A 27,801-nucleotide genomic window follows, 5' to 3' on the forward strand; every position below is an offset into this window, starting at 1 on the left:
CGTCATATGACAGAAGGCAAGAGAGTAAGGAACTATAGTCCTGAAATCCAACAATAAACACAGTCATTATAGATTACTCACTTTTTAAATGTCCCACTTCTTAGTGCTGTTGCAATGTTTATTAAATTTTAGCAAAGTTGCTAATCTCAATTTCTCTCTGTTGCAGTCAGGTTTGCATTGCTGGTAGAAATCACCCAACCAAGAGCAGCTTGTGGGGGAAAAGAGGTTTATTTTGGCTTACAGGCTAGAAGGGAAGCTCCATGATGGCAGGGGGAAACGATGACATGAGCAGTGGGTGGGTATCACCCCCTGGCCAACATAAGGTGGACCATAGCAACAGGAGAGTGTGCCAAACCTTGGCTTGGAGAAACTGGCTATAACACCCATAAGCCCGCCGCCAACAATGCACTGCCTCCAGGAGGCATTAATTCCCAAATCTCCATCAGCTGGGAACCTAGCATTCAGAACACCTACGTTTATGAGGGACACCTGAATCAAACCACCACACTCTCTTTGTATAATATTTCTTGTCAATAAAAATCTGACCTCTCCCTCTTTCCCTATCATTTCAGACAACTGTAATGATCCACTAGCCTCCTTCCTCTCTCCGATGGCTTTCTCCAGCTCCTCTGACTCCATGAGTACCCCCAGCCCAGCTCAACTGAACTGGAGAATGGGTAAGAAGAGTGCTCACTTCCTGCAACCAGATGTTAGATAGGGCACACAGCACCAGAGAGAGAGGCATTCCCTGTGCTAGGGCTATATCAAAGACAGAGTCCAGAATATCTGGGAGAGTTAAAATATACTCTACAGATGTGTCCCTCACATAGTGGGTGGTCAGTGTATGCTGATTCATCTTCCTTCAATGCACAAAGTCATAGAATTCTGATTTTAAAATTTAATTTAATGTATTGGCCAGGAGTGAAGGCACATGGGACTCATGCATGTTAGCCAGACCTCTCCCACTGATCCATATCCCAATTCTGTGATCTCCAATTTAAAAAAAATAACATTTGCTTTATTTTCATATTCATTTATCACATACAAATAGCTACCAAAGCATATTATTATGATGCAGTTAAAGTGTTCATTAAAACATTTTAATAAATTTAATTTCATTAAAATTTAATATTGTTACTATTTTTTAAAATATATAAAATGATGTTAATTAAAAAGTAATCTTACCAGCTAGAGATTATTAAGTGTAAGTGCCCAGTATGCATCTTTACTACGTGGGTTGAAATAAGTGGATATTCTTGATGAGTCTTTAATGTAAAAGGATATTCACAATATTTTGTTGCATATCTAGAAGGATATTTTATATACTTTAGACATATTTGGTGTTAAGTTTTATAATGTATATATAGATATATAGACATAGTAACAGAGATTTGAATTCACTCTATTTTAAAGATGTCAAATAACTTCTAAAATTCAGATATCTGATTAGCATTATGCATTTTTTTCATGGTTGAAAAATGGGCATGCAATTTCAAAAGATCCACTGACCTTTCATAGATTACACTAACTTCTCACAATGCACCCCATTGATATGTTACACAAACTACATTAGTACATTTTTACATGTTGGCTCATGTTTGCATTCTGATGTTTTAGTTGAATGTTGTGCTAATATTTTTTTAGCTTGCAGATAACTAAATTTAACACTTATTTAACAGGGTTTTTTTGTTTATAAATTTATTGTTTATTTTGCGATACATCTTATGGGCTTTCTGTTGTGATGGATTTAATAACTTAAATGTCAGGAAGAATGGCCAACTGCTTCAGATCTCACTGCTGCAGACAGCTGCTTTTTATTTTTATTTTCACATCTCAAGAAAATTTTTCTTACTTGCCCTTCAAAAAAGTTAATGTTGGTGGGAGTCATGCTGCTGAGAGCTAGACTTCAAGAAGACATTTAAAAAAATCTTTTATTTATTTGAGAAAGAGAAAGGAGGAGAGAAAGAAAAAGTGAGAGTGGGCACACCAGGACCTACAGCAACTGCAAACAAACTCCAGATGATTGAGCCACCTTGTGTGTCTATCTGGCTTTATGTGGGCACTGGGGAATTGAGCCTGGGTCCTTTGGTTTTACAGGCAAGCACCTTAACCACTGAGGCATCTCTCCAGCCCTATTTTTGGATTTTTTTTTGCCTATACTTTTGGTGTCATGTCTAAAGTAAATCATTTAATTTACAAATTAATGAACAGTCATTGTGAGTGTACTAGGTGTCTCCCCACTCTGCTGTTTTCAACATCCATACCCTTACCTCCTTGTATTCTGTCTCAACCCCTTCAATTCCTAATTTGTTCTTTCCCCTAACTGAACACAATTTCACAGGGCTGCTTTACTTAGCCTTATCTTTTTCTCTCCTATGAGAGGATACTACGAATCTGATCCTTTCAGTGCTACCTCCAAACACCAAACCCATCTAAATATTCAAGTATCAAAGCAGCAAGCCATACACACACACATACACAGATGTACACTCTTGAAGACCAGGAATCAAGATAGGCATTCACCATTTTCCTCATTGAAGAATGAATAGCTTGAAACACTGCAGCAATAACTACATGTTAACATATGTTGTTCACTATGTTAAAATCATAGTTCACATATAAATACAAATATGCATATCAAAAATATTCTACTCTGTCTATTCATCTTCAGTTCTGTCTCAAATAAATAAACTAATTAAGAAAAGAAACAGGGAAGGTGGAAAAAGAAGCATTTTGAAGAACAGAGGGGAAAGGAAAGAATGTTAAATGAACAAGATACATACAAAACTATGTAAAGCCTGTGGTAGTCAGGATTCTCCAGAGAAAATAAACTAATAATGCGTGTGTGTGTGTGTGTGTGTGTGTGTGTGTGTGTGTGTGTGTGTGTGTTATGTATTGAGACTGAGTGAGTGAGAGAAAGAGATCACAGACATGGAGATTTATTATGGAAAACAATTCACATGGTCATGGAGGCCCAGAAAGCTCACAATATGCTTTCTTAAAAAAAAAAACAAAAAAAAAAAAACAAAAAAAAAAACATGAGCAGGAGAGACAGTTTCATAGTTAAGCACTTGCCTGTGAAGCCTAAGGACCCTGGTTCAAGGCTAGATTCCCCAGGACCCATGTTAGCCAGGTGCACAAGGGGGCACATGCGTCTGGGGTTCGTTTGCAGCCCTGGCGCGCCCATTCTCTCTCTCTCTTTCTCTGCCTCTTTCTCTCTCTGTCACTGTCAACTAAATGAATAAAAATGAACAAAAAATTTAAAAATAATTAGCACACTCAGGAGGTAGAGGTAGCAGGATTGCTGTAGTTCAAGGCCACCCTGGGAGTATATACTGAATTCTAGATTAGCCTGGGCTAGAGCAAGACCCTACTTCAAAAAACAAAAAAAACAAAAAAGGAAAAAGGAAAAGAAAAACCACTATTTGTATTTATTTGCACTTCTGTGAGGTGTGGGGGAACTTTTGTTCCAGGGTCTTACTGCTGAAAAAACAGATGCCACTTTTGTGTTTGTTACATGAGTAATAGAGAATTGAACCCGCTAGCAAATTTTTCAAGGAAGTGCCTTTAAGCACTGAACACCCTCCCAGTCCCACAATATATGTTCTATTAGCTAGAGAACCAGGAGAACCATTGTTTCAGATGGAACCCAGACCTCAAGAAAGGAGGAGAGTGATGGAGTAACTCATTCTGCGGACTGAGAATGGGGTCTGCCTAGGCAAAGCCCAGAGCCCAGAAGCTTTTAAGCCTGGGATCCTGACATCTAAGATCAAGAGAACTTACTTGTCTCAGCTCCAGAAGAGAGAACAAGCTCACCTCTGCTTTGCCTCCTTATGCTATCTGGTCTTTCAAGGAGTTGCATGGGTTACCACTCAGTTCACTAACTAAAATGTCAGTCTTTTCTGAAAACAACCTCAAAGACAGAACCAGAAATGATGCTCCTAGGTATCTAGCTGTCCTTTAACTCAGTCAGGTTGAGACTTAAAACTAATCATCCCCATGTCATGTATGAGGATAAAACTCAAAAGTTACTCTCTGTAGGACAAATATTGATAAATTACCATGTAACCTCACAGTTTCTGAGATCTAACCAGTTAGCAGGTGGTAACACTCACTATTTACATATGGCAGGGGTATTCTTATAAAACAGCCTTTCATAAAGCATATTTGTTACAAAGCCATCCAGGATGACACTGAAAAGATGTACTGTACATTCTTAGGATTTCCAAGGTTTTGTTATTAACATATTCTATTCATTCATTTGTACTCCTGTCGCAGTAATTAATAAATTCCTCCTGCATTATGGCATTGAATGTTCCAAATACTTGTCAGAGAATGTTCTTATTTTCTTGAAGACAATATTCAGGTTATAAAGCCTCTTGTTTCTATTATATTAAATCATCATCTCTAGAATTACATGTGCCCAATGGTATGTTTGCAGCTCATTGCTACTGAACTATTTCACACAGAGGAACTTTCCTGTAAGCCTGGGGGCACATTGGGTACTGGCACACACTGAAAGTAGATAGGTAGGGACATTTCACCTCCAGTGTGTTCAAGGAAGTCAAATAGACATGAGTCTGCCTGCATTAAGGAGAAAGTGAGCACCACTGGCAAATGAGCCTGGCAGACACAACGATTCTTCCAAAGTTAGAGGATAGTTTAGGAAGGCTGGGCTGGGGCAGGATGTCTGATGTGTTTTCCTGTGAGTCACAAGCTAATCTCTCTGACAAAAACAAGTACCACACTTAGAAACAGCTGCTGAGCTTCTTTTCTGTGCCAGTCAAAACCTAGGCAACCCACTGGTAGTGGAGGGAATTTACAAAATGGAACTTTTTTTCTTAATCCCATAAACCTTTCAACCTCCATCTCATCTCACACAAATGATATAAAAAGCAATAAAGTGAACTAATCACTTGAAAAATCCCAACAAGGTACATTAACCTCAGGGTCAGATGGCCGTTGACTTGCGTGGCCAAGTCATTTTATATAATCATAGATTATAATAGATCTATCTTTGTCAGACGTGACTTGTTGTGGTGAAAAAATTATGAATCTGGGCAGTTAATCAGTTAGGCTTATATATACACACTCCACAGGAAAAGCAGAGCTGGTGCTCAGCAGGAAGCCACCCAGCTCTGAGCTAGACCTTGACAATAAGGGGAAAGATTTAAGTTACTTTGATGAAAAAGTAAATAGACAGATGTCTTAGGTCCCATAAGAAAAAAAGGTTATCATTACCATCTTTTCTGCTTCTGCAAACACAGATGGAAATAATTGTATTTAACATAGGTTCCCTTGAAATTTTCATCCTTCTCCCTCACTTGAATATATCTTTTGAATGGCTTACCTATACAAGTTGAAATGGCCTGTTTCTGTCATGACAATTCTGTTACCATGGCAAATTTCCTTATGTCAAGGTATTTTTAGCTTCCTGGGCTTGTGGATGCATGAAGAGGTTGAGAGCTCTTGCCTCATGTCATCACCATGCCTGCTTAGCAACAGCATTAGGTTCCCATGTGGATTAGTTGAAACTAGGATGACCTGGGTCTGACATGATGTGTTTCAAGGGAGGGGAGGGGGATCAGGGCTGTGGATGCAGCTCAGGTATCAGATAATTTGATTAAGCATGGATTTGATCCTTAGCATCTCATAAACTGGGCCTGGTGCACACCTGTAATTCCAGCACTTGGGAGGCAGAGGGAGGTGGATCAGAAGTTCTAGGTCATCCTCAGCTACAAAGGGACTTTGAGCCCATCATGAGCTACATAAGACCCTATACCAAACCCAAACAAAACGGATCCAAGTGTGTGATATGAGAAACCAGTCGAAAGATCCCTTTAAGGTAGCCTTTTCCCTTCTTTTGTCCTGCCTTAATGTTGCTGAAGAACTTTCTTAGTGCGCTTGGAGCTCTCCAAAGAACCTGCTGAGCCACCAACCCAGTATTGAATTCTTGTATATTATTAACAAAGAACTGAAAAATGTAGACACACAGAGAAGGGTAACATAGAAACGCGCTATTATGGGAGAGAAAGTGTAGAAATAAGGGGGAAGAAAAGCAAGAAAACCAGGGAAGTTTCACATGTAGATAAGCCACGGTTCAAGTTGTTTGATAAATTAGGCATAAAATTAGGATGAGTTTCATCACCAAGTTCAAATGCAAGTGAAGAATCTTTATTGCTTTCTGGGCCTAAGAGAAGTGCTGTCACAGGAAGGGCCTACTCATGGGTGGAGAGGCCCAGAAGGGTTCAAAAAGAACTTGGAAGCTGCTTTTTATCACTATCTTGGATCAGAATGAATCAGAGTGGGATTCTAGACTCACCAGGGCAAGGTGGCGCCTATATTCTTTTGAGTCTGTGTCCTTAGCTGTGTACCACATGAAAGAAGGCTACCTGCTCCTAATGCATGTCACTAGTTGTCCCAGTGTGGCAGATAAGCAGGTCTATTTCTCTGAGGCTTCATGGTCACCCCAAACTGGAAGGTTTATTTTTTTTTCTTTCAGTTTTTCGAGGTTGGGTCTCAGTCTAGCCGAGGCTGATCTGGAATTCACTATGTAGTCTCAGGCTGGCCTCTAACTCATGGTGATCCACCTACTTCTGCTTCCTGAGTGCTGGGATTTAAGGCGTGCAGCACCATGCCCAGCTAAATAAACTGGATGTAGGAACATGTGTGTCTCTAGGAGCTTCTCAGAATAGCAAGCTCTTACTTTCTAAGCAGTACTGCTAGAATGGAGCCAATGCTTTCACACTGAGTTTTGCAAACAACACTATTTGAGAGTGTGCTTGACTCTTCTGTCCCTTCAGTGCTGACCTCCAAGTTTCCTGTGGATTTGTGTGAGGAAGTGGCTTGGGAAGATGCTAAAGTTAAAAGATTACTATGGAGGAGAAGAAGCATTAGAAACTCCAGCCTGTCTTTTTATCAATACATCCAGTATTCTAAAATACTCTCATTTAATTATGCATGTGCCACCTTTGCATCTGGTTTAAGTGGGTCCTGGGGAACTGAAACTGGGTCCTTTGGCTTTGCAGGCAAGCACCTTAATTGCTAAAACATCTCTCCAGCCCTAAAATACTCTCATTTTAAAGATGAGGAGATAGCTGGGCATGGTGGTTCATGCCTGTAATCCCAGCACTCAGGAGGCAGAGGTAGGAGGATCGCCGTGAGTTCGAAGCCACCCTGAGACTACATAGTTACTTCCAGATTCACCTGGACCAGAGTAACAGCCTACCTTAAAAAAACCAAAAACCAAAAACCAAAAACAAACAAACAAAAAAAGAGACAGACTCAGACTCAGAGGGGTTAAATCACCAGCCTGCAGACATATAGCTCATTTGGGTCATGGTTGGCTTTGAATCTAAGCCTTGCTGCCATACACTAACTAGCATCATTATTCAGTTGATCTTAAATCCTTTTAAATATATCTAAAACATTTTATTGATAATTTTCATATATATATACATTATGTATATTGATCATAATCCTCTCCACTAGCTTTCTTTTGACCCTATCCACTAAGACTGAATTCCCAAGTTCCTCTTCTAATTTGGTGTCTTTTTTTTCTGCCCTCCTTCATCATCCATGACAATATCTTGACAGGCTCAATATAATATAATCATGTCTTGTGCAGGTAACAATAGCTGCTGTAAATTCATGCATGTAATAGCCACTTCATATCCAGAAGACAGTGTTTGAAAGCACTCCTTCCTATCGTCTGGATCTTACATTTTTGTGCCCCTTTTTCCATGATGGTCCCTGAGCCTTAGAGAGGATGACAAGAGATATCTCACAACTTGTGAGCACTCTACTGTCACTTCTTCCCAGAACTTTGATGAGTTTTGTGTCTCCAAAGTAGTTGATCTGATCTGAATATTTGTGTTTTTTTTAACTTAATTTATTAGTTTTCTTTTCAGCAAATACAGGCAGTTTGGTACCATTGTTTAGGCTCATCCATGATCTACCCCCTCCCATTGGACCCTCCTTGTTGATGTAAATGGGTCGTGCATTGTGGAGTTAGCCCACAGTTATTGGAACGATAAATGTCTCTGCATATCATGACCCAACATGTGACTCTGACATTTTTTCCGCCCCCTCTTCCACAAAATTTCCCTGAGCCATGTTGGGTTCATTTTCGGTCTGCTTCAGTGCTGAGGTGTTGGGGTTCTCTGAGGCTCTGGAACTCTGATTTGGTAGGAGTTGATTTTTCTCTGTGTTGATCTCCTTCCCCTTTGTGCTGGTATCCAGTTCATCAGGAAAACATCACCCTTGCTTGTTTCACCAATTGTCCTTAGTTTCTGTCAAGCCCATTTTGAGGTATGTTGGGGCAGCTCTCTCCTTAGGATCTGCATCTATCTGAAAAAGAGAAGCAGATTCTCCAATGGAGAGCAAGTTAGCACCCGGAAAATTGAGATAACACTTACTTTTTTGATAGACAGTTTGATAGGTGTAGGCCCTCTTGTACCCCATGATTGATGGTAGCTTGATATTGGAGAGTGGGCTTATGTTTGGGTATGGTTCTGACTTGTTTCCCAGCTCCAGCTATGGGTCCTGTACCACTGAGGGGATAAGTTAGCCAAATCAAGAGCAGTTAGTTCCCCACCATGGCTGTGTGCCACTATTGCACTTATGTGGGCATTGCATCAGGTTATTTGTTGCTAATTAGGTTAGACAATGAGTTGCTTGGACAGATATTGGTCATTTCCCCCAGTCGCCCATGTAGCACCTTCTGGCACTAGACATGCTGACTGTCTGGGGACTGACTCTCTCCTGGCTTCCAGCCATGCCATTCCATTTTATGTGACAGCTGCGTATGATCTGAATATTTGTATTCTAGATATAATTGACATCTCTTTCAGAGAATTTTGATATTACATAGTCTGGCTAGTATTTTAATCCCTAAAAGACAAAATTTCTAAGAAATCCAACAAGAAGTAGATTTGTATGTGTGTACTTCTTGAAGGGCCCAACGTTTAGACTTTTGACTTCTGTGCCTGTGGGAAAAATTACCTTCCACCCAATTAAGTAAAGAAATGCTAGAAACCTCTGTGTACATGAGGACAAGCACAGATCATTGAGAAGTGAGGGGGAATTCTTCAGTTATGTAAAGGAGCATAGGCTGTGGCAGAAGGAGAGAGATCCAATGTGACAATCCCTATTTGGCAAAGTCAATTGCAAAAGAAAATGAGGAGGAGGAGAAGAGTCCCATGGACATGTGCTCATTAGGAATGATGTGTGTCACAGATTTTAGTGCATAATTTGTCATCATGGAACAGGGGAGGAAACCAGTGGCCTTCCTGATACCTAATGACCCATCATTTCCTCTGAAGACCATGTAGAAATGATCACTTTTTTCTCCCTTCCTTATTTTCTTTCTTCATCTTTTTGAGATGGGGATTGACTCTTTATCTCAGAGTAGCCTGAAACTCACTGTATAAATATGGGTTAGTTTTTAACTAGTGGTAATCCTTCTGCCTCAGTATCCTGAGTGTTGGGATTACAAGCATGAGCCACCATATCTTTATCATGTTTTCTAGAACTCCAAAGAATGGGAACTAAGTGAACAAATACCCTGAGGTCTCCACTGCTTTGCAGAGAGGAGCAAGCTTCTGCATTTCACCAGTTGGGAGCATTTAACTGAAAACATTGCTACATAAACCACAATAATGAAGAATAATAGGATTATTAAGACTTATATTTATCTACTAATTTGTAGATTATGATGGTGTTTGAAACCTGGGTCCCTATCAAAGGGATTCTATTCTGATATAGAATCACAAGAGGGAAGGATTATCTTGATTAGTTTAATTAAGGTGGGAAGACCCACCTTAATGGTAGTGGCAAAATTCCATGGGCTGGGGTCCTGACTATATATAAAGGAAAGAGTTGGCTGAGTACCAGCATTCATTATTCATTACTTCCTTGCTGTGAAATAAACTGGAACAGGTGCCTCAAGCTCCTACCACCATGTTTTCTCCACATGATGAGCTTTAATCTTAAATTGAAATCCTCTAAAACCTGTTCATCCCTTAAACAGCTTAAACAGCTATTTTGTCCATGCAATGAGAAAATAACTAATACATACAAAATACCATTCCTCACTGCCATGAAAACCCAGTGAGTTATTGAAAATAATGCAGAGTGTGAGTTGTGGCTCTGGTGAGAACTTACACAGACATAGTGGCATGATGAGTATGATAGCCAACTGTCAGTGCTCTTGAAGGGCACCCCCTTTTTGACCTTGGGTACTTTTTTCTGAAGTAGGGTCTCACTCTAGCCCAGAGTGAACTGGAACTAATTCTGTAGTCCCAGGCCTGGCCTGGATGGAGCTCACAGCTCTCCTCTGACCTCTGATTCCCAGAGTGCTAGGATTAAAGTCCTGTGTCCTCTTGTTCCCCACAACCTTATTTTTATTTTTATTTATCATGGCCATACTTAGTATTGACCCATCATGTGCTGATACCATCCTCTCCCTCATCCCTGCCCCCATTTGACTAGGGGCCCTCCTCAGTGGAGTTGTAGGTATTTCCCATGGGTTTGTACATTATGTGTTATGGGAACAGTGGTCAGTTGTTGGGGGAAGGCAATGCCTCTGGGCATGATGTCCCAACCTATTGCACTTATATACTTTCTGTCTCTCTTCCACAAAATTTTCTGAGCTGTGTTGGGTGTGTTTTAAGTACACTTCAGTGATGAGTTCTTAGGAGCCTCTGGATCTCTGCTATGGTATGTGTTGAGTGTCCTCATCGTCTGTCTCCTTCACCCTGGTGCTGATTGTTAGGCTCATCAAAGAAGCTGCATTCTTGCTCATCTCCCTAATTCCTCTGTGTTTTCGGATGGGGCTTGGCTAAAGTGCGGGGGTGGAGGGCAAGGAAGGGGATAGTTTATCTTCTGGGGTCTCGATACCTTCTGAAAAAAGAAAAACAGTTTCTCCAGCAGAGAGTGAAGTCAGAACAGGTTAAATGGGATAAACATAATTAATTTAGGGAGAATTTGATGAATGTAGCCCATCTTTTAGACAAAGACTAGTGGGGGCTTGACATTGGAGAACATAATCTTTGTCTCCATAGGATTCTGGTCTAGTTCCCAATTCCAGATATGTGTTCTATGCCACTGAGCAGATCACTTAGCCAATCAGATAGTTTTTGGTTACTCACCAAGGCTGTATGCCACTATTACATTTGTATGCACATCTTGTCAGGGTATTTGCTTCTGAGTAGCTTCGAACCTGGTTGGTTGGACCACTGTTGGCCATTTTCCCCAAGTAGCTCATGTAGTGCTTTCCAGCACTGGATAGGCTAACTGTCTGAGGTCTGACTCTCTTCTGGATTCTCTGTGCCAGGTCTCTCTATGCTCTGTGCCAGCAGCATATACCTCAGGCAGGCAATCAAATGCTTTGACAGAAGACTATCTTGTTTCAGGGACCTCATAGGTCTCTCCAATCAATAGCTCATTGTGGGTAGCAACTGCTTCCTGGTAGTGGGAGGTATAAGCCAGAGCTAAAACAATTTTAAAGTTAGGCTTCATCCCATAATCTCCAGGGCCTGAAGGGCCCTTTGTAACAGAGTAAAGAGCTTCAGTGGTATATCCACATTACCTGTATCAAAATCCCTTCTTAGCCATATATGGGCTGTATGAGCTTGGACAAGTTGCCCTGCTGTCCTTTTACATGCACAAGCACATTTAGAGTGGCTTCATCTAACCTAACTTTGTAGGAGTAGGCCTGTCCCATGATTCAGGTCTCCAGAGTATTGCTTCAGCATTTCCTCAGCCCATACTTGCCCTAGCAGGTAATACTTCAGTGCATAGTCAGGGTTCTTTAGAGGAATACACCTTACTGAATAGAGATGTATAACAAAGGGGATTATTAGATTGGCTGACATAATGTGGGATGTATACTCCAACAATAGCTGTCTGCATAGGGAAGAGGCTGTGAACCTTGTAGCTGTTCAGTCCACTAGTCTGGATTCCTCAGCAGCCCCACTCTGAAACTGAAGGCTTAGGGAATTCCTGGGGAGTCAATGATCTTCAGTCCACATTGGAAGGCTGAAGAAACTGGTTTCTGATGTCCACAAAGGATGACAGTAGCTTGGTAGATGCATGAATTGTCAAGAAGGGAAGTAGGCAGGCAATGGCAGCAGTTCTTTTCTCTCATATCTTCTTCTGCCTGGACTGTGGCCTGAAGGTACCACTCTCTCTTGAACAGGGTCTTTTTTACAGTTAATCATCTAGGAAATGGTGTCACAGACAACCCAGAGTCTGGTCTCTTGATTCCTGATCCACTCATCTTGACAATAGAAATTAATGAAACCATCCCATGTAGTACTTTCCAGCACCATGAGGGTTAGACACTGGGGAGCTGGCTTCCTTTTAAGTTTCAGCATGACCTCTCAATGTCCTAGGTTGTCAATTTGTGGTGTCTTCAGCAATAGGGTCTTACCTTTTGGCTCTGGTGGGTAATCAAGTGCTTTTTGACAGAAATGTGCCTTGTTTGTTTGGGACCTCGTAGGTCTCTCTGATGCAAACAGAAAGTTATATAGCAGGCCTAGAAGATCAAGCTATAGGAACTTTTCATATCAAAAATAGTGATGATCACTTGAAAGAATAAGATTTGGTATTGTTCCTCCCACTCCTAAGCTTCTATGTTTCCTTGATGTTTTATTTTCTTGCATGTATTTTATAAGATTCTCAGTTTATAGAAGAAAATGTTCCATACAAAAACACCATAAAAGATCATTCATCTGTCTTTTAATCCCTCAGAAAGAGCAACATTACACCTTTATTTTCTATCATGTTGCCATGTGATTGGGATGATGCAGGTTAGATCACTTTATTTTCTCCTATCAAGAAGAGTTAAGTTTCTGAAATGGGCAGCAGAGACTGGGTAGACAAGAAGAACCGCTTGGATTCATTGGAATGTAAAATATTGGGCTGGAGAGATGGATTTGTGGCTAAGGCACTTGCCTGCAAAGCCAAAGGACCTAGGTTTGATTCCCTAGGACCCAGATTAACAAAGGGGCACATGTGTCTAGAGTTCATTTGCAGCATCTGAAGACCCTGGCATGTCTATTTTATCTTCCTCTGATTCTCTGATAAATTAAAAATATTTTAAAAAGAAATATAAAATCTCCACCTCTGTCAGTTTGAAGACACTAGGATAAGGTCAGGGAGACTGGACCATTTGAACATATTGGGGAAGATGAGAAAGATGTGTCAATTCTGGAACTGACGGACTCAAATGCTATATCCCAGTGACTTTTACCCTTTCTTTTCCTTTTTCTTTCTTTTTTTTTTTTTTTAATTTTTTGAATGTTGGAAACTTTTTTTTTTTTCTATTACAGAGTAATCTCAAATAGCTTTATTTCCCTTAACTATGTTTGAATCTGTGCTCCCAATTGTTATAAACTTGCTGTACCTATTTCTTCAACTATGCTGGGGTCAGCACTGTGTATTGCTTACTATACTGTGCATGTTCTGCAATAGGCTCATCTATAGTACCAAAAAAAATTCACGGTGGAATGGCTTAAGCATAATGGCTGCCCAGTTCTTACTTGCACTGTGAGTTAGGGCAGCTGTTCAGAGCACAGGCCCTTCTGCCTTTGTGATGAGGCAGGGATCCAGGATCCTTCTTGGCTGGGGCTCAAATATCATCTAGAACCTTATTGTCAATTATCAGGAAGATGAGATAGGAATCGAAGAAGAAAGATGTGATGATTAATCTTGTTGTCAACCTGAAAAGATTTAGAAACACCATGGAAACAAATCTCTGGGTATATACTAGATAATGTTAATTGAGGTGGCACTACCTACCCTAAATGTGGGCAACCCTATTCTATCTGCTGGTGTCTTGGACTGCATGAAAAGCAGAAATTAAGCTAAACATCAGAATTCATCTTGATCTTATTTTTCATAGAGGACTGAATGTGACCAGCTGCCTCAAACTCTTGTAATTTGCTTTTCTAGTCATGGTAGACCATAACTTCCAACTGTAAAGCTGGGATAAACTCTTCCTTAAGTTGTCGGGCATTTGTTGCAATAATCAGAAAAATGACTAATACAGAAGGAAGGAGATTACATGAACACAGCATTTGAAAAGGGCCTTAACCTATGTGTCACAGGATAAAAAAATAATAAAGAAAATAGCAGGAGGCATGGAAGTATGAGGCATATTTCAAGGTAAAGTTTTCTTAGTCACATACTGTTTTGTTGTTCTATGAAATGATTCCAAATCCTGTTCCATTGTGTTCCAGGAACTGGTGGTTGGACCCCAGCAGATTCCAGTGCCCAACAGTGGCTCCAGGTGGACCTGGGGAACAGAGTGGAGATTACAGCAGTGGCCACGCAAGGAAGATATGGAAGCTCTGACTGGGTGACAAGTTACAGCCTGATGTTCAGCGACACAGGGCACAACTGGAAACAATACAAGCAAGAAGACAGTGTCTGGGTAGGGCAAAATAAATGAAATTGAGATGTGTTTATGTTAATAGAGAGTGTTTCTGTCACTTTCCTATGCCCAGATTGTGGGTGGCTTAATAACTATTGAGTTCCCATTCAGAAATAGATTATTCCAAGGTGATCAGGTTATGTGCAGTAGAGTTCAATGTGTTTCTTTATCTCAGACAACATAGATAATTGTTTGACTCGGACTCAGTTATATCATGTATAAAAGCAGAGAAGGAAAGTCTGATTGTTAGCCAGCTTGTGCTGCTCGACTAAGGATAGAGCTGCCCACTTACCTGCATGTGTATTACATGCCAGGCACTTTTAGCATCTTGAAGAAGCAACGGCTGCTCCTCAGTTACATCACTGGCCAAAGTCCCCCATTTGGGGATTTTGGCAGAGGAATCTATAGTCTTATCTGACTAAAGCCACAGTTCTGAAGAGCCTGCATCCAATGTTTGATGACATTTGAAAAGGTTAAGTATATAAATCCAGTGACAAAGTTGACCATGTTCCTGTCATTGTAAGCAATCTCCAGCTTGGAGAGATAAGGGTTTTGCTTTATGTTGTAAAACTAACAACTCTTTTTCCCTACTTCAACTCCCAAATTCTTGACCTCAGTGTGAGTAAATGGTTGTCAGACAGTTGCTAAGTAAGGAAAGGAAGGGGAGAGGCACATGGCAAAAGATATTCAAAGATGTCCTTAGAAACTCATGCTTTGGATGAAAAAATTTGTAAGCTTATGCTAGTTTTAATTGAGAAGAAAAAAATGCCCTTTTCTTCAAAATGTACATTAAAAAATGATGATTTGCCTGTGGGTAACACATTTTTCTTCTCAGAATCCCCTTGGTTGTTTCTCTTGCTGTGAATGATTATTTCTGTGTTAACCCAACATTCTTGAAAATGTTAACTGCCTCCCCATCATTTGGAATTCTGAGTGAAAACCATAGTAAAGTTAAGGTTGGTTCCAGCTGCTGAATATTGAGAACACTGTTGTTATCTACTCTGAGTAACCTGTAGTTTTAGGTTTTAATAGTCTCAGAGGGCATGGGTTTCCTATGTTGTAAAACTAATCTTGGAAAGCTATTCTACTTTGCCTCAATAATTAAGTCATTAATTTATAGGTATGCTTTGCTTTGTTTTCAGTTTGTAATTAAAAAAAAATATAGGCACACCGTTCATTCTGAGGGAACAATTTTAAAGCTTTATGGTAATTTTAGAGGGAAGTAGACTTAGTATTATTTATTTTCTCTGGCATTTACAATGAGATCTGGTTGTTTTCAGGTAGAGTTACAGTTCTGAGTTACTTCATTGGCATTTCAAAAACCTCACTCCAAGTTTCATTTTCCTCAGAACTAAATACCCATCTTTCAGCCTTCTTCTGGAAAAGGATGCATTTCAATGGACTTGGGAACAACTGGCAAAATGACCCTTCAACCCAGATGCTCCTGTAGGGTACTTGTGTTTCAAAATAATTCCAAGGTCCTTCAAGGAAGGAGTCACCCTTTAAAATATCTAGGCAGAATGGGAGCCTAATTTTCTCCCATGTATGGGACTAATCTTTAAATGGTGATTGAAAGAACTATAGAATTACCAAGGCTTTTAGAACTAGGCAGATGTGAGTAGATTGTGCCCAACCACTACCCCATTATTCCAAGCAGTCATGATATTGAGGGAGCACCATAATGCAAAACTTAATAAGATTTATTTCTAAATTTATTTAATGGAAAAACTATACTTTCTGTTTCCTCCTTTATTACCTTTGTTTCTTTCAATATTTCATATTTGTTTTACTTTCCTCATCTGAAATGTTAACTTTGTCAGACCTACTTAGCAATAATAATATTAAATCCTACTGTTCAATTTTTACATTGCTAAATATTAAAGGTAGAAATTACCTATGGCACATAATGTGAATGTGTATGTGACAAATGGTGCCTAAAATCTGACAGTATCTAGGAACAACTGTCAAATCAAGACTCACAATATTTTACAAATATGTCATAAAGTTATATGAAATCATCTTTTTAATAATCTTCATTAGTGCCTGTATCAGACTACATCGTTGAAATAAATGAATTTTTATTTTTGATTTCAAATTAAGAGTGAGACCAAGGATTCATCAGAGCAAAGCCCTACAAGCAGAGGGAAGAAAACATACAAAAGGAAATTGGACAGAGCTGTCTGCATTATTCCATTAACTTTTCAGGAAATTCCAGTAATTGAGCATATCAGTATCCCGTACTGGCTTCACTAAGGATGATGTGTGAAGAAAATAGAGAATTTCTTAAGCACATATGTATTTTCCTTTGGTCTTTTGTGGAGTTTCAATTTTTACATGTGGTGCAGTTTTCAATGCTTTCTAAAACTGATTATCAAACATAGAATATTATGCAGCTATGGCATCAATTTATCAGTACCCAAAATATTGTTTTATTTCACAAGATTGACTTGCGGACAACAACCTTAAAAAGTTACCTTTCTGATATATAAAAGCAAATCTCCATGTCTAAAATACCCTGTTGTCCTACATTTCAGATATCCTAAATATCTGAAAAATTTTTATGTGACAGTGACTGGGATGTTCATGCCTGAGGCCACTGAGCAGCTGCTCAGTGACACATCATGATTTATGAAGAAGCCACAGTTCCCCACTTCACTGACTAGTCAAGCATGATGGTGTCACAGAGACAGACTGGACAACAATTCTGAGAACCTTAGCAGAACCAAAGTCTCTTTCTTGGTCACATATGTATGACAAATACTTGAAGATAATAAAATTCTAACCCTGAGCAGCAGTGTTTAGTAAGTATAAGCTTCTTTGGAGCAAAGGAAAGTAATTAAACCCACTCAGACCAGGTTATCACTTTTTAATCACTCACTTAGAAAGATATGCCACAAGAAACACTTACTGCCCCTATTATATCCAAAGATATAACAAAGAACCCTTGTGTTCTTTGTTCTGTCTGTGCAGGTAAGTGTCCAAACATTTTACCAATCCCTGTTTGCAACCTATACGTGGAGACTTGCTTCAAAAATACAATATCCTCTATGCGCTTTGGTACTTTCCAATATTTGTCAGTCTTGCCTTTCAAAGATAACACCCATGTTTGTGGTCTCTTATTTTTTGTAATATTTTTATTTATTTATAAGAGGTTGGGGGCAACAGGGCTATCAAGAAACTCCTAATGCACAGGCACATTTGTGCATCTTAATTTATAGGGGTACTTGGGGCATCAAACATGGGCCAGTAGGCTTTGTAAGCAAATGACTTTAACCACCAAGCTATCTCCCTAACTTTGCCTCTTGTTTTTTTTGTTGTTGTTGTTATTATTTTTGTTTATTTATTTGAGAGAGACAGAGAAGGACAGAAAGAGGCAGATAGAGAGAGGGAGAGAGAATGGGCATGCCAGGGCCTCCAGCCACTGCAAACAAACTCCAGATGCATGTGCCCCCTTGTGCATCTGGCTAACGTGGGTCCTGGGGAGTCGAGCCTCAAACCGGGGGTCCTTAGGCTTCACAGGCAAGCACTTAACTGCTAAGCAATCTCTCCAGCCCTGTCTCTTGTTTTTGAATCAGCCACAATTACTATGATTGCATCAAAGTCCATTGGGATCTCTTGTCCTCTTTTCATGCCAGACTGAAGTATCTCCATTTTTTCAATCTACTATAATATTCTTGGGCAATGATAGTTGTCATGCTTTGAAGCCTTTCCTCCTTAGATTTCTGGAAAAAATAGCTGTGCCAAGAATATAGATGGGAGCCAGGCATTGCGGCACACGCCTTTAATCCCAGCACTTGGGAGGCAGAGGTAGGAGGATCGCCATGAGTTCAAGGCCACTCTGAGACTACATAGTGAATTCTAGATCATCCTGGACCAGAATGAGACCCTACCTTGAAAAACTATATACATACTGAGGACACAAAAGGGCTTTCACAAATACTCAATGGCACATATACTTTATGTACAAAATCATCCCCAGTGGTCATCACAATTCTATTTGCTACAGATTGACTTATTACTTCCCATCATCAAACCAATTGCCATTAAGTAAGTTCTTATCATATCAAGGCAAGAACAGTTAAATGGACTTGATGGCTTTCAATTCACAAAATGGACTCCATGACCAGATGTCAGAAGGGTTAACACTGATTGTCATGGCTCCCAACATTGTCACCTCTTACTGCTTTCTTGAACATGAAAGATGATGAAAACCATAGCTCTCTGTAATCTGTTTCAACACAAAAATGCACAATGTGAAAATAACACAGAGAAGTCGAGCTTAGTGATATTTATTGAGGCTTAATAAATAATGCCAGCAGATTTAAATGTATCACAATGTTCACAAAGGGACTGTGGGGATAGTTTAGTTGATAAAGTGTTTGCTACACAAGCATGAAAGCCTAAATTCAGGTCCATAGTGCCCATGCACAAAGACATATATCTGTAATCCCAGTGTCGAGGAGGCAGAGTCAGGAGGATCCCTGGAGCTTGTTGGCTAGCTGGTGTAGCCAAATCAGTGAGCTACAGGTTCAGTGGGAGACTCTTTCTCAGGAAAAGCAGTTGAGGAAGGAACCTGACATTGACTCTGGCCTCCATATTCAGAGACACACGTACGTTCACACTAGCACATGCATACATATATGTAGACACACTTATGCTACACTACATACACACACACACACACACACACACGCACACACACACACACACACACACACGCACACACACACACACACACACAATTACACAAACTGTTACTGTAACCCAAACCAAAGTCTTTCCTACTTGGAGACATCAACATCAAAATGTTAGATACCATCTGTGTCTGTCTAAAAGCTGTCTTTATGCTGTCAATAATAAAGTGCATCTACTTTATAAGATAACATGTTATTTGGTTATATCTTATAAATATTATCAAACAAACCTCTTTCAGGCACAGATTTTAAGCCAACATTCGTTACCAGCAGACTCTTCATGAAGATGCTAGCTTGTTTCGCTGACATGTTCATTGGCAGCTTTTTCAACATCATTCAATTTGTCACTTATAAGCATCCTTCACTGACACAGGTTACCTGCTCCCTATTGGTACAGTTTCAATCATCTCTTACTCACAACTTCCTAACTTCCATTCAGTTCATCACTTCCAATCTTTCTCCACAGATACAGATAAGATACTCCAAGATAGCACAGTTTTAATCATCCCTGGGTGAGAGCATGGAGACTGTCCTGTAGATGTGAATACCATAGTGATATGGGCCACCGGGGAAGAGTCATGCCCATTGGACAAACAAGGACGCTTGCAAGCTCACACCTGGCAAAGTAATGATGATAGCTCAAAAGATGGCATCCCAAAGTTGGATGAACTGGCTTGCTTCATTTGAGTGTCTGTGTCCCAGGATGCTCGATGTTGTGATGCAGCATCTTGTTTCCTGGCATCATACACAAATGGGAACACTGCTGTTTAGGAAGGATATCCATTAATTTTACCTCCGTGGAATCCAAGTGTCAAGGAACCTGGCCCATATAAAATACATAGTAAAATGATGGGGCTGGTTTACAAGCCTGATTCTGCCTATCCACCAAGGCTAAACACATGAGGCGCTGGATAATAACCATGGCCAGTGTTGAAGGCATGGCAGCAGAGAGCTGCTAAGCTCTGAAGGGACTAGAACAGATTGTAACAAGATTCAGAACATGTCTGCTCCAGTAGAGAAGTAACCTGCTGAGCTAAACCAATGAGAAAGTCAGGTCCCTTTGGACTAATCCAATAAAAGAAGCCATGTGTAAAGATGTGGTTGGCATGGAGATACGGCCTGTCTCAAATGTGGCCCATCCAGCCAACTACTTTCACAGCCCCACCCCACCCATTTGGTGACTCTGCATCTGCTGGTATGGTCAGGATTGTTTCTGAACTGGGTGACAGTTGTTCTGATATAAGGTGTGTTGTGATGATTCTATAAATCAGATCATGAGGACTAGATTTGAGAGAGATGAATACACGTAAAGCTACAAATCTCTTTCTCCTTCCTATGTGTGCACATGAACTCCCACTGTTTATTCATGTAACACCAACTTGCACATGCCCACCTCCCCTCCGACAGATGGGATTTGGATTGTCTTTAGTGCAAGTGCTTTCGTATGTGGTTGTGTCCACGGGTATGTCTGTACAGGTATGTATGGGTGCACATGTTTTTTTTTTTTAATTTTTTTTTTATTTATTTGAGAGCGACAGAGAGAGAGAGAGAGAGAGAGGCAGAGAGAGAGAGAGAGAGAGAGAGAGAGAGAGAGAGAATGGGTGCGCCAGGGCCTCCAGCCACTGCAAACGAACTCCAGATGCGTGCACCCCCTTGTGCATCTGGCTAACGTGGGTCCTGGGGAATCAAGCCTCGAACCATAGTCCTTAGGCTTCACAGGCAAGCGCTTAACCGCTAAGCCATCTCTCCAGCCCGCACATGTTTTTTTGCATGCATGTGAAGGCCAAATGACAACCTCATGTGCCATTCCTCCTCAGAAACACTGTTTCTTTTCATTTCTTTCTTTCTTTCTTTCTTTCTTTCTTTCTTTCTTTCTTTCTTTCTTTCTTTTTTTTTTTTGAGATAGGGTCTTTCTTGGCCTGGAGCTCACCAATTATGCCTGCCTGGTGGTCCAGTGAGCCCGAGGATCTGCCTATTACCAAACTCCCAGTGGTGGGATGATAAGCATGCACCACCATGCGTGGCATTTTTCCATGGATTCTGGAGATTAAACGTGGATTCTCATGCTTGCAAGGCAAGCACTTCACTGCCTGAGCTTCTTAGCCAGCCCCCTCATTTGGAACTTTTTGCAACAGCTATAGTTGCTGACCTCTTGTCTTCATAGAATTTCCATACTGCCGAGATGCAAGATATAAGTCCCAAAGAAATGAAGCAAGAGAACCAAGGGAAGTCTAAAGAGTAAAAGATTTAGGAGCTAGAGAATAAGAACAAAAGTTCAAGGCCGGCTTGGTGGCTCAGGCCTTTAATCCCAACACTCAGGAGATAGAGGTAGAAGGATTGCTGTGAGTTCAAGGCCAGCCTGGGACATCATAGTAAATTCTAGGTCAGCCTGGGCTAGATCAAGACCCTATCTTGAAAAATAAAATATAAAATTAAATTTAAAAAAGGAATGAAAGTTCAAGAATATTCTTAGAAGTATTAAACCCTCCCGCCCCCCAATTTGGAGTATTCCTCTCTGATGAGACCCTAGATAATCTTTCAAGAGAGATGCAAAGAGCGATTACATAGGATTTGAAATGGGAGATCAATGCCCAGTGCTGACCATTTTCCTTATTGTTGTTTGCATATCCAAAGGTGATTGGAGTGTATCTTATTCAAATGTACCGAGTCCAAGCACATAGGAGTTACTCAGTAAATACAGGCTTTAAATAACTATATGATATATCATTCTCAACAAATAACAGATAAGTAGGTATTATGACAAGCTACAAGGTTAACTGGTAAAAATAATTATATATAATTATTAATATATACATATAATTAATATAATATATTAACTTTAGAGATTACTAAGCATGTATATATATGTGTGTGTGTTTGTGTGTATCTATGTTTGATTATGTACATGTGCAAGTAGAGGCCAGAGGACAACTCAGTGTCATCCTCAGCAGTGCTACCCTTTATTTTTGAGAAAGCATTTCTCACTGGCCTGGAGCTCACCAGGTAGGCTGCATCGGCCATGCAGTGAGCTCCAGGTATATCTGTCTCTGCACCCCCGGTGCTGAGATTTGTAAGTGCCTACCACTATGCTTGGCTGTTTTACATGGGTTTGGTGGATCAAATCCATCTTGAACTTTGTCAAAATTTGCACATTACACCAGATGAAAGTGATATCTTAGGACGAAACTTCACTTGTAAAGTGTCACTGATGATGCTTGTGGACTATAGGAATTTGCATAACATTAGGGCAAAGAAGTCATAAGCATGGAGAGCCACATTTCCAAGGAATTCCCACAGGAATCTTGTGAAGATGAGAAGGCAGAGACCTTTGCTTTACATTAAGGAAGCATCAGCTTATTTGAGGAAAATGTGCCCTAGAAAGCCTGAATCATCAAGTGACAGAAGGACATACCCAGGTCAAAGATAGAGAGGCACTAAGTGATTCTTCTACTCAATGACAGTGTAGGTGGAAACTACAAAAGTAAAGCTTCTCCTTTTGCTCATTTATCAACTTGTGCACAAATAATATTGCCATGAGCTGAACAGTGTCCCTGCAGAATCATGTGCATCCAGAACCCCAAGATGTGTCCTATTTGGGAAGTGAGTATTTTTGATGTAAGTAGTTAATCTTGAGGTTTAGTTACACTGGCATTAGAGCTCTATATTGGATGTCTTTCTCAAAAGAGGACAAAAAGACATGATGTGAGGGTCATATAAAGAACAAGGCAGAGAAGGGAATAATGCACACACAAGGATCCCCACCTCAGCCAGGAGCCATGAGAACTAAACGGGAAGCAGGATTGTTACTTAAATAGAACTTTTGGAGAGCATGCAGCCCTCAACTGCCTTCATTTTGAATTGCTGACCTCTAGAATTAGAGAGGCTTTTGTTGTTGTTCAGAAGATCTGGTTAGTAGAAATTTGCTATGCCTGCCCCAGGAGTATAGTACACTTGTATTTGTCCTGTGTTATGACTCTCCCATGACTTGGAGTGCCTCTGTGAAAATAAAATCACTGTACATTGGTCTTAGCAGCCCAATATGAGGACATGCCAAGGTGTATGTGTGTGATTTCACTGCGGCTGCAAAGCACCAATCCTGGCGATGTGTGTTCAGGCTTCTCCATCCTTGAGCTCTCACTAATGGTAACATCACTCGAATTCTGTCATACTACCCACATACCCTTCTACCCTCACACCTCCGCATCAGGAAATTCTCCTGTTTTCAGAGTCAGTTCAAATGCAGTTTCAGAGCATCAACCATCTTTCTCCTTATTCAATTATTTCAAGTAGAATAGACCTCATGCACATGTGTGCTCTGTCTCTAATTCTTGGGTCATCTCTTAGCATATGAAAGGCCATGTGAGCTGCTCTTATTCATGAAACTGAGCAGGTTGATTTTAGAAAGAAAACGTCCCAGCCTGATTTGCTTCCATCTCTCTATTGCAAATTATACAAAGCAGATCCTCAACAGTAATTTGCTGAACATTTTCCCTGTCTCATTCCAAACTAATAAAACTGAAATATTCTCTGAACTGACTATGGCATCATCATAAATTTGACTTGAAAGATGAGCCGACTGGTAGATTTACCGGGGGTCATCTTTTACCCATAGTTCATTAAGACTCTCTTTATCTACCACAAACATAGGCAAGAGCAACAAAGAGAAGTACCCATGTGTATGGCCTGGCATGGAGGAAATACAACAATCTAGGTCATGTGATGGCTCTGTTGGCTGGCTACACATCTGGAGTGTGACAATGAATGAGCCACAGTGGAGAAGGCAGCCTCTAGTTGCCAAAGTAAAGAAGATTTCACAGTCCTTCATTAATTTGTTTCCAGCAAACAATTTTTAAGGATTAGCCACATAATGTTGTCACTGGAATACGCTCTTTGTAAATAACCAGAGATGATTATATGGGAACTTCAAAGCAGTCGTTCTTTCAGTGAATGCAATCAGGTCAGGAGTATGTGATATAGCAGTTTATGTAGTTACACTTAGACAAAAGTGCTTCACAAATACAAGAAGGCCATATATCATACCACTGGTTATCTTAGACAAAGGATATCTCTCACCTTTCAACATTGAGAGACCATGAAGTAATACTCCTTGTTTAAAATCATACATTCACACTGGAGCAACAGTGCACTGTGTTATAGGTAGATGCCGGCACTCTGGTTAGTCTGAAATACTGCAGGACAATGTAAGATGGTGACTGTGTTCTCATCATGAACACATCAAAGGAAGCCCTAAAATAATGACCTTCTAAGATTCACACATACACTCCTACAATAAGGAAAATATTCACCAGTGGTCATTGATACCAGTAATGTTCTCAACCAACATAGTTTATTGCACTTTAGGAAAGAAAATAGGTTGAATGAGACAGGTAAATGCTTTACTTTAGAAAAAAAAATGAAAAATGTTAGCTCATTTGCCAATAAAGCAAAAGCTAGAAACTGAAATTAAAACACTATCCAATGTGAAACACATGAAGGCTGTCACCTGAGGATCTGACCGTAGGTAAACAGAATGCATATGATTGGCAAGAGGGCCTTGAGAGGAGGCCAGAACTGTGTGCTGTGATGCTTAGAAGTATTGGCCACAGCAATACTTTCACTTCCCCATGCCAATGCTCCACACTCTTATTCACTCATTGCATTCCCCCTGCCTGCTATAGGGAATGCCTTTGTCACTAGGCTACTCTGTACTGGGGACCTACAGGCTGAATGCTGTCTCATTGTTACATTTCCCTGTCATAGCTGTTAAAAAAAAAAGGCTGCTTGGGTTCCAGTAGTACTCATGAATGAAGAGATGATGTTGGCTATGTTGGAGAACTGAAGTGTCTACACAATCAGGCACTGCAGACTGAAAGAGGCAGGAAAGCATGAGCAAACAGAGCTCTCGCATGCGCTGTCAACAGCCTCAATTTAGAAGGGAACAAGATGCTTACATTAAGACCTACAGAATAATGAGGGGATGGATATGATCACAATATGTTATATACATGTGTGTGAAGGCCGTAATGAAACCCACTGTATAAAATAAACAAATGAGGTAATAGTAGGAAAATGAAATAACTGAAAATAAAATGATACAGCATGTGAATAATATACTAAATTGATTGGATACACAGAAGGCTACTTGGCCATATCATCTTTGCTAACATTGTTATTGCATAAGAACTGCCTGAATTGCTCTGAAAACTAAACACATGATGCTAGAAATACTAGCAACTTATTTCTAGTGTCCCTTTATTTATAAGTTCTAGTCAGATTTCCAAACCTGCTAGGTGCTTTGCATTTCACTGAAAAGAGAGCTGGTTTTTATTTATTATTTATTTATTTATTTATTTATTTATTTATTTATTTATTTTTTCCTGTAGCATGATGTTCTTCCCAAGGACATTCAGGGAGGAGAGGTGACTATCATTCAGCAAATAGCCTAGAATGCTCATAGCAGGAGGAATTAGGAGAAAGTGTGTGGAGGAAAATCATTAGATGTATGGGGGAGAAGTGCTGCTTCCAAAGATTCTGAGTGGATAGAAGTTCTTGTTTTAAATAATTAGAGAATTAACTATGTCTTTATTTTAATCACTTTTACTACTAAAAGAACATAAGTGGTTTCGTGACCAAATTGGCTTGTTGATGCTGAAGGCCGTAAAACACGGAGAGGTCCACTGATCTCCGCCGGCATTGCTCACGTACATACAGTGTGTATGAGGGCCCCTGAGGGGACGCGGTAGTGCCAGGAAGGGCGTAAAGCACACATCCCTGGCTCTGCATCCCTCCCCATCAACATGGGCTTCCCTGTGCATTGACCTGCCTGTCATGGTTTTTCCTGCCAAATTTTCTTTTCCATGAGATGTAAAGGACAGTGTCTCCAGGATTATTAACAGATTTGAGGTAGAGCACATAAAATACTTGTAACTTAATATTTGATAAACAAATCCTGGACATTTTATTAACCATTCTGCCTTATATTAACATACCTTTACCACACACACACTTTTTTTAAAATTTCTTCATGCCAAAGTAATGCAAATTCAGGAACCATCTAAATATTCAAATTCTGGCTATTGATAAAAACATTCATGAGTACATTAATAAAATGACTTCATTTGAGCCACATGATATATGGGCCTATTCTTGGCTAGTGCTTTTGAGACAAATGTTTACTTGAACACTTTTATTTTTAAGTCAGTATTTTGCTAGCTTGAAATCTTCCTGCCTCAGCCTCCAGATCACACAGATTATAGGTATGTGTTACCACACCTATCTTAATCTACTCTTATAAATAGCAAAAAAAACAATTAGCCTCTTCTTATAAAACAACACAAAATGAATCCTTTAGCTAAAAAGGATTTGAGAAAGTGAAGAAAAACTCAAATCTATGTGGTCACATCTATCACCAGGGCCATTATCAGTACCTGGTTCCAAGACCCCAGGATGAGTATGGATATTGAGCTAACTGGCAATAGGTTAATCTTTGCATAGGCTAATCCTTGGGACATGGAAAACTGTGTACCTTGGATGAAGCTCCTAGAAAATAAAGACTCTTGCACTTGTGTGGGCATTACACCAGGTTATTTGTTGCTAATTAGGTTAGACCATGAGTTACTTGGACAGATATTGGTCATTTCCCCCAGTCGCCCATGTATCACCTTATGGCACTAGACACGTTGACTGTCTGGGGACTGACTCTCTCCTGGCTTCCAGCCATGCCATTCCATTTTACGTGTCAGCTGTGTGTGGAGTCTTCAGCAATAGGGTCTTACCACTGACCTTTGGTGGGTCATCAAGTGCTCTGAGAGAAGTCTATCATTGTTTTAGAAAACCTTTTAGGATTCTCTGATCAAAAGCTCTTTGTGGATGATAGCCCCATGCTGGTAGTGGGGGTTACAGGTCAGTGCCCACTAAGAAAATGAAGAAAAACATAACTAATATCCAAGAGTTAGAGAGGAGAGAGGGGAAGAGGGGGAGAGGGAGGGAGGGAAGATGTAGAAGATTTAGGTTAGTCTTGATCCTACCCTCTCCAGTGTCTTGTGGTTCAGGTGTTTCCTGTAAGGGTCTAGTGAAGGTTCAGCCATTTGGTCTGCCTTTTAGGAAGTAGAATTTTATGGTACCATTGCTGTTTGGGTCCAGATTAGTGTTTCCCACCCTTTCGTTGCTCTCCCCTCCCTCCCCATCCATCCTAGTGTCTAGTCCATGAGATGCTTGCTGGGTATGTAAGGTATCTTGGGTAGATTCAGGTTAGGTGTTGTAGATGAGTGAGACTATGTGTCAATTTTTTTTTCTGTGATTGGGTAAGTTCACTGAGAATGATCTGTTCCAGGTTCAACCATTTTTCCTTAAATTTCTTTGTGTCATTTTTTCCTACTGCTGTATACAATTCCATTGTGTAGATATACCACATCTTAGTTATCCATTCTTCTAGTGATGGACATCTAGGTTGATTCCAGCTTTTAAGTATTACGAATTGAGCCGCTACAAACATGGTTGAGAAAATCTCTCTGGCCTGTGGTTTGAAGACTTATCAGCTTCTCTAGTGATTTCCTGATAAACAAACAAACAACTTATGATCTGAGCTTATGTGAACTCATCTATCTTGTGCTCAGACTCACCATAGCTCTGCCTGCCTGAAAATACATAACAGCTGCCAGTATAGTCAGT

The 27,801-nt window shown here is 40.2% G+C and overlaps 1 protein-coding gene across 2 annotated transcripts in view; it reads left to right on the plus strand.

Annotated features, from left to right (window-relative positions):
- LOC101613057 (contactin-associated protein-like 5) overlaps nt 1-27,801 on the plus strand; it is a 408,379-nt gene that overhangs the window by 69,985 nt on the left and 310,593 nt on the right. The window contains exons 2-3 of one of the 2 annotated variants that reach the window (XM_045151145.1): nt 573-677; nt 14,244-14,437. In XM_045151145.1, the coding sequence (XP_045007080.1) occupies nt 573-677; nt 14,244-14,437 (299 nt within the window). The remainder of the gene's footprint in view (nt 1-572; nt 678-14,243; nt 14,438-27,801) is intronic. The other variant, XM_045151146.1, reaches the window with a different exon arrangement.

Source organism: Jaculus jaculus, chromosome 5 (genome assembly GCF_020740685.1).
Source record: "Jaculus jaculus isolate mJacJac1 chromosome 5, mJacJac1.mat.Y.cur, whole genome shotgun sequence".
Taxonomy (NCBI): Eukaryota; Metazoa; Chordata; class Mammalia; order Rodentia; family Dipodidae; genus Jaculus; species Jaculus jaculus.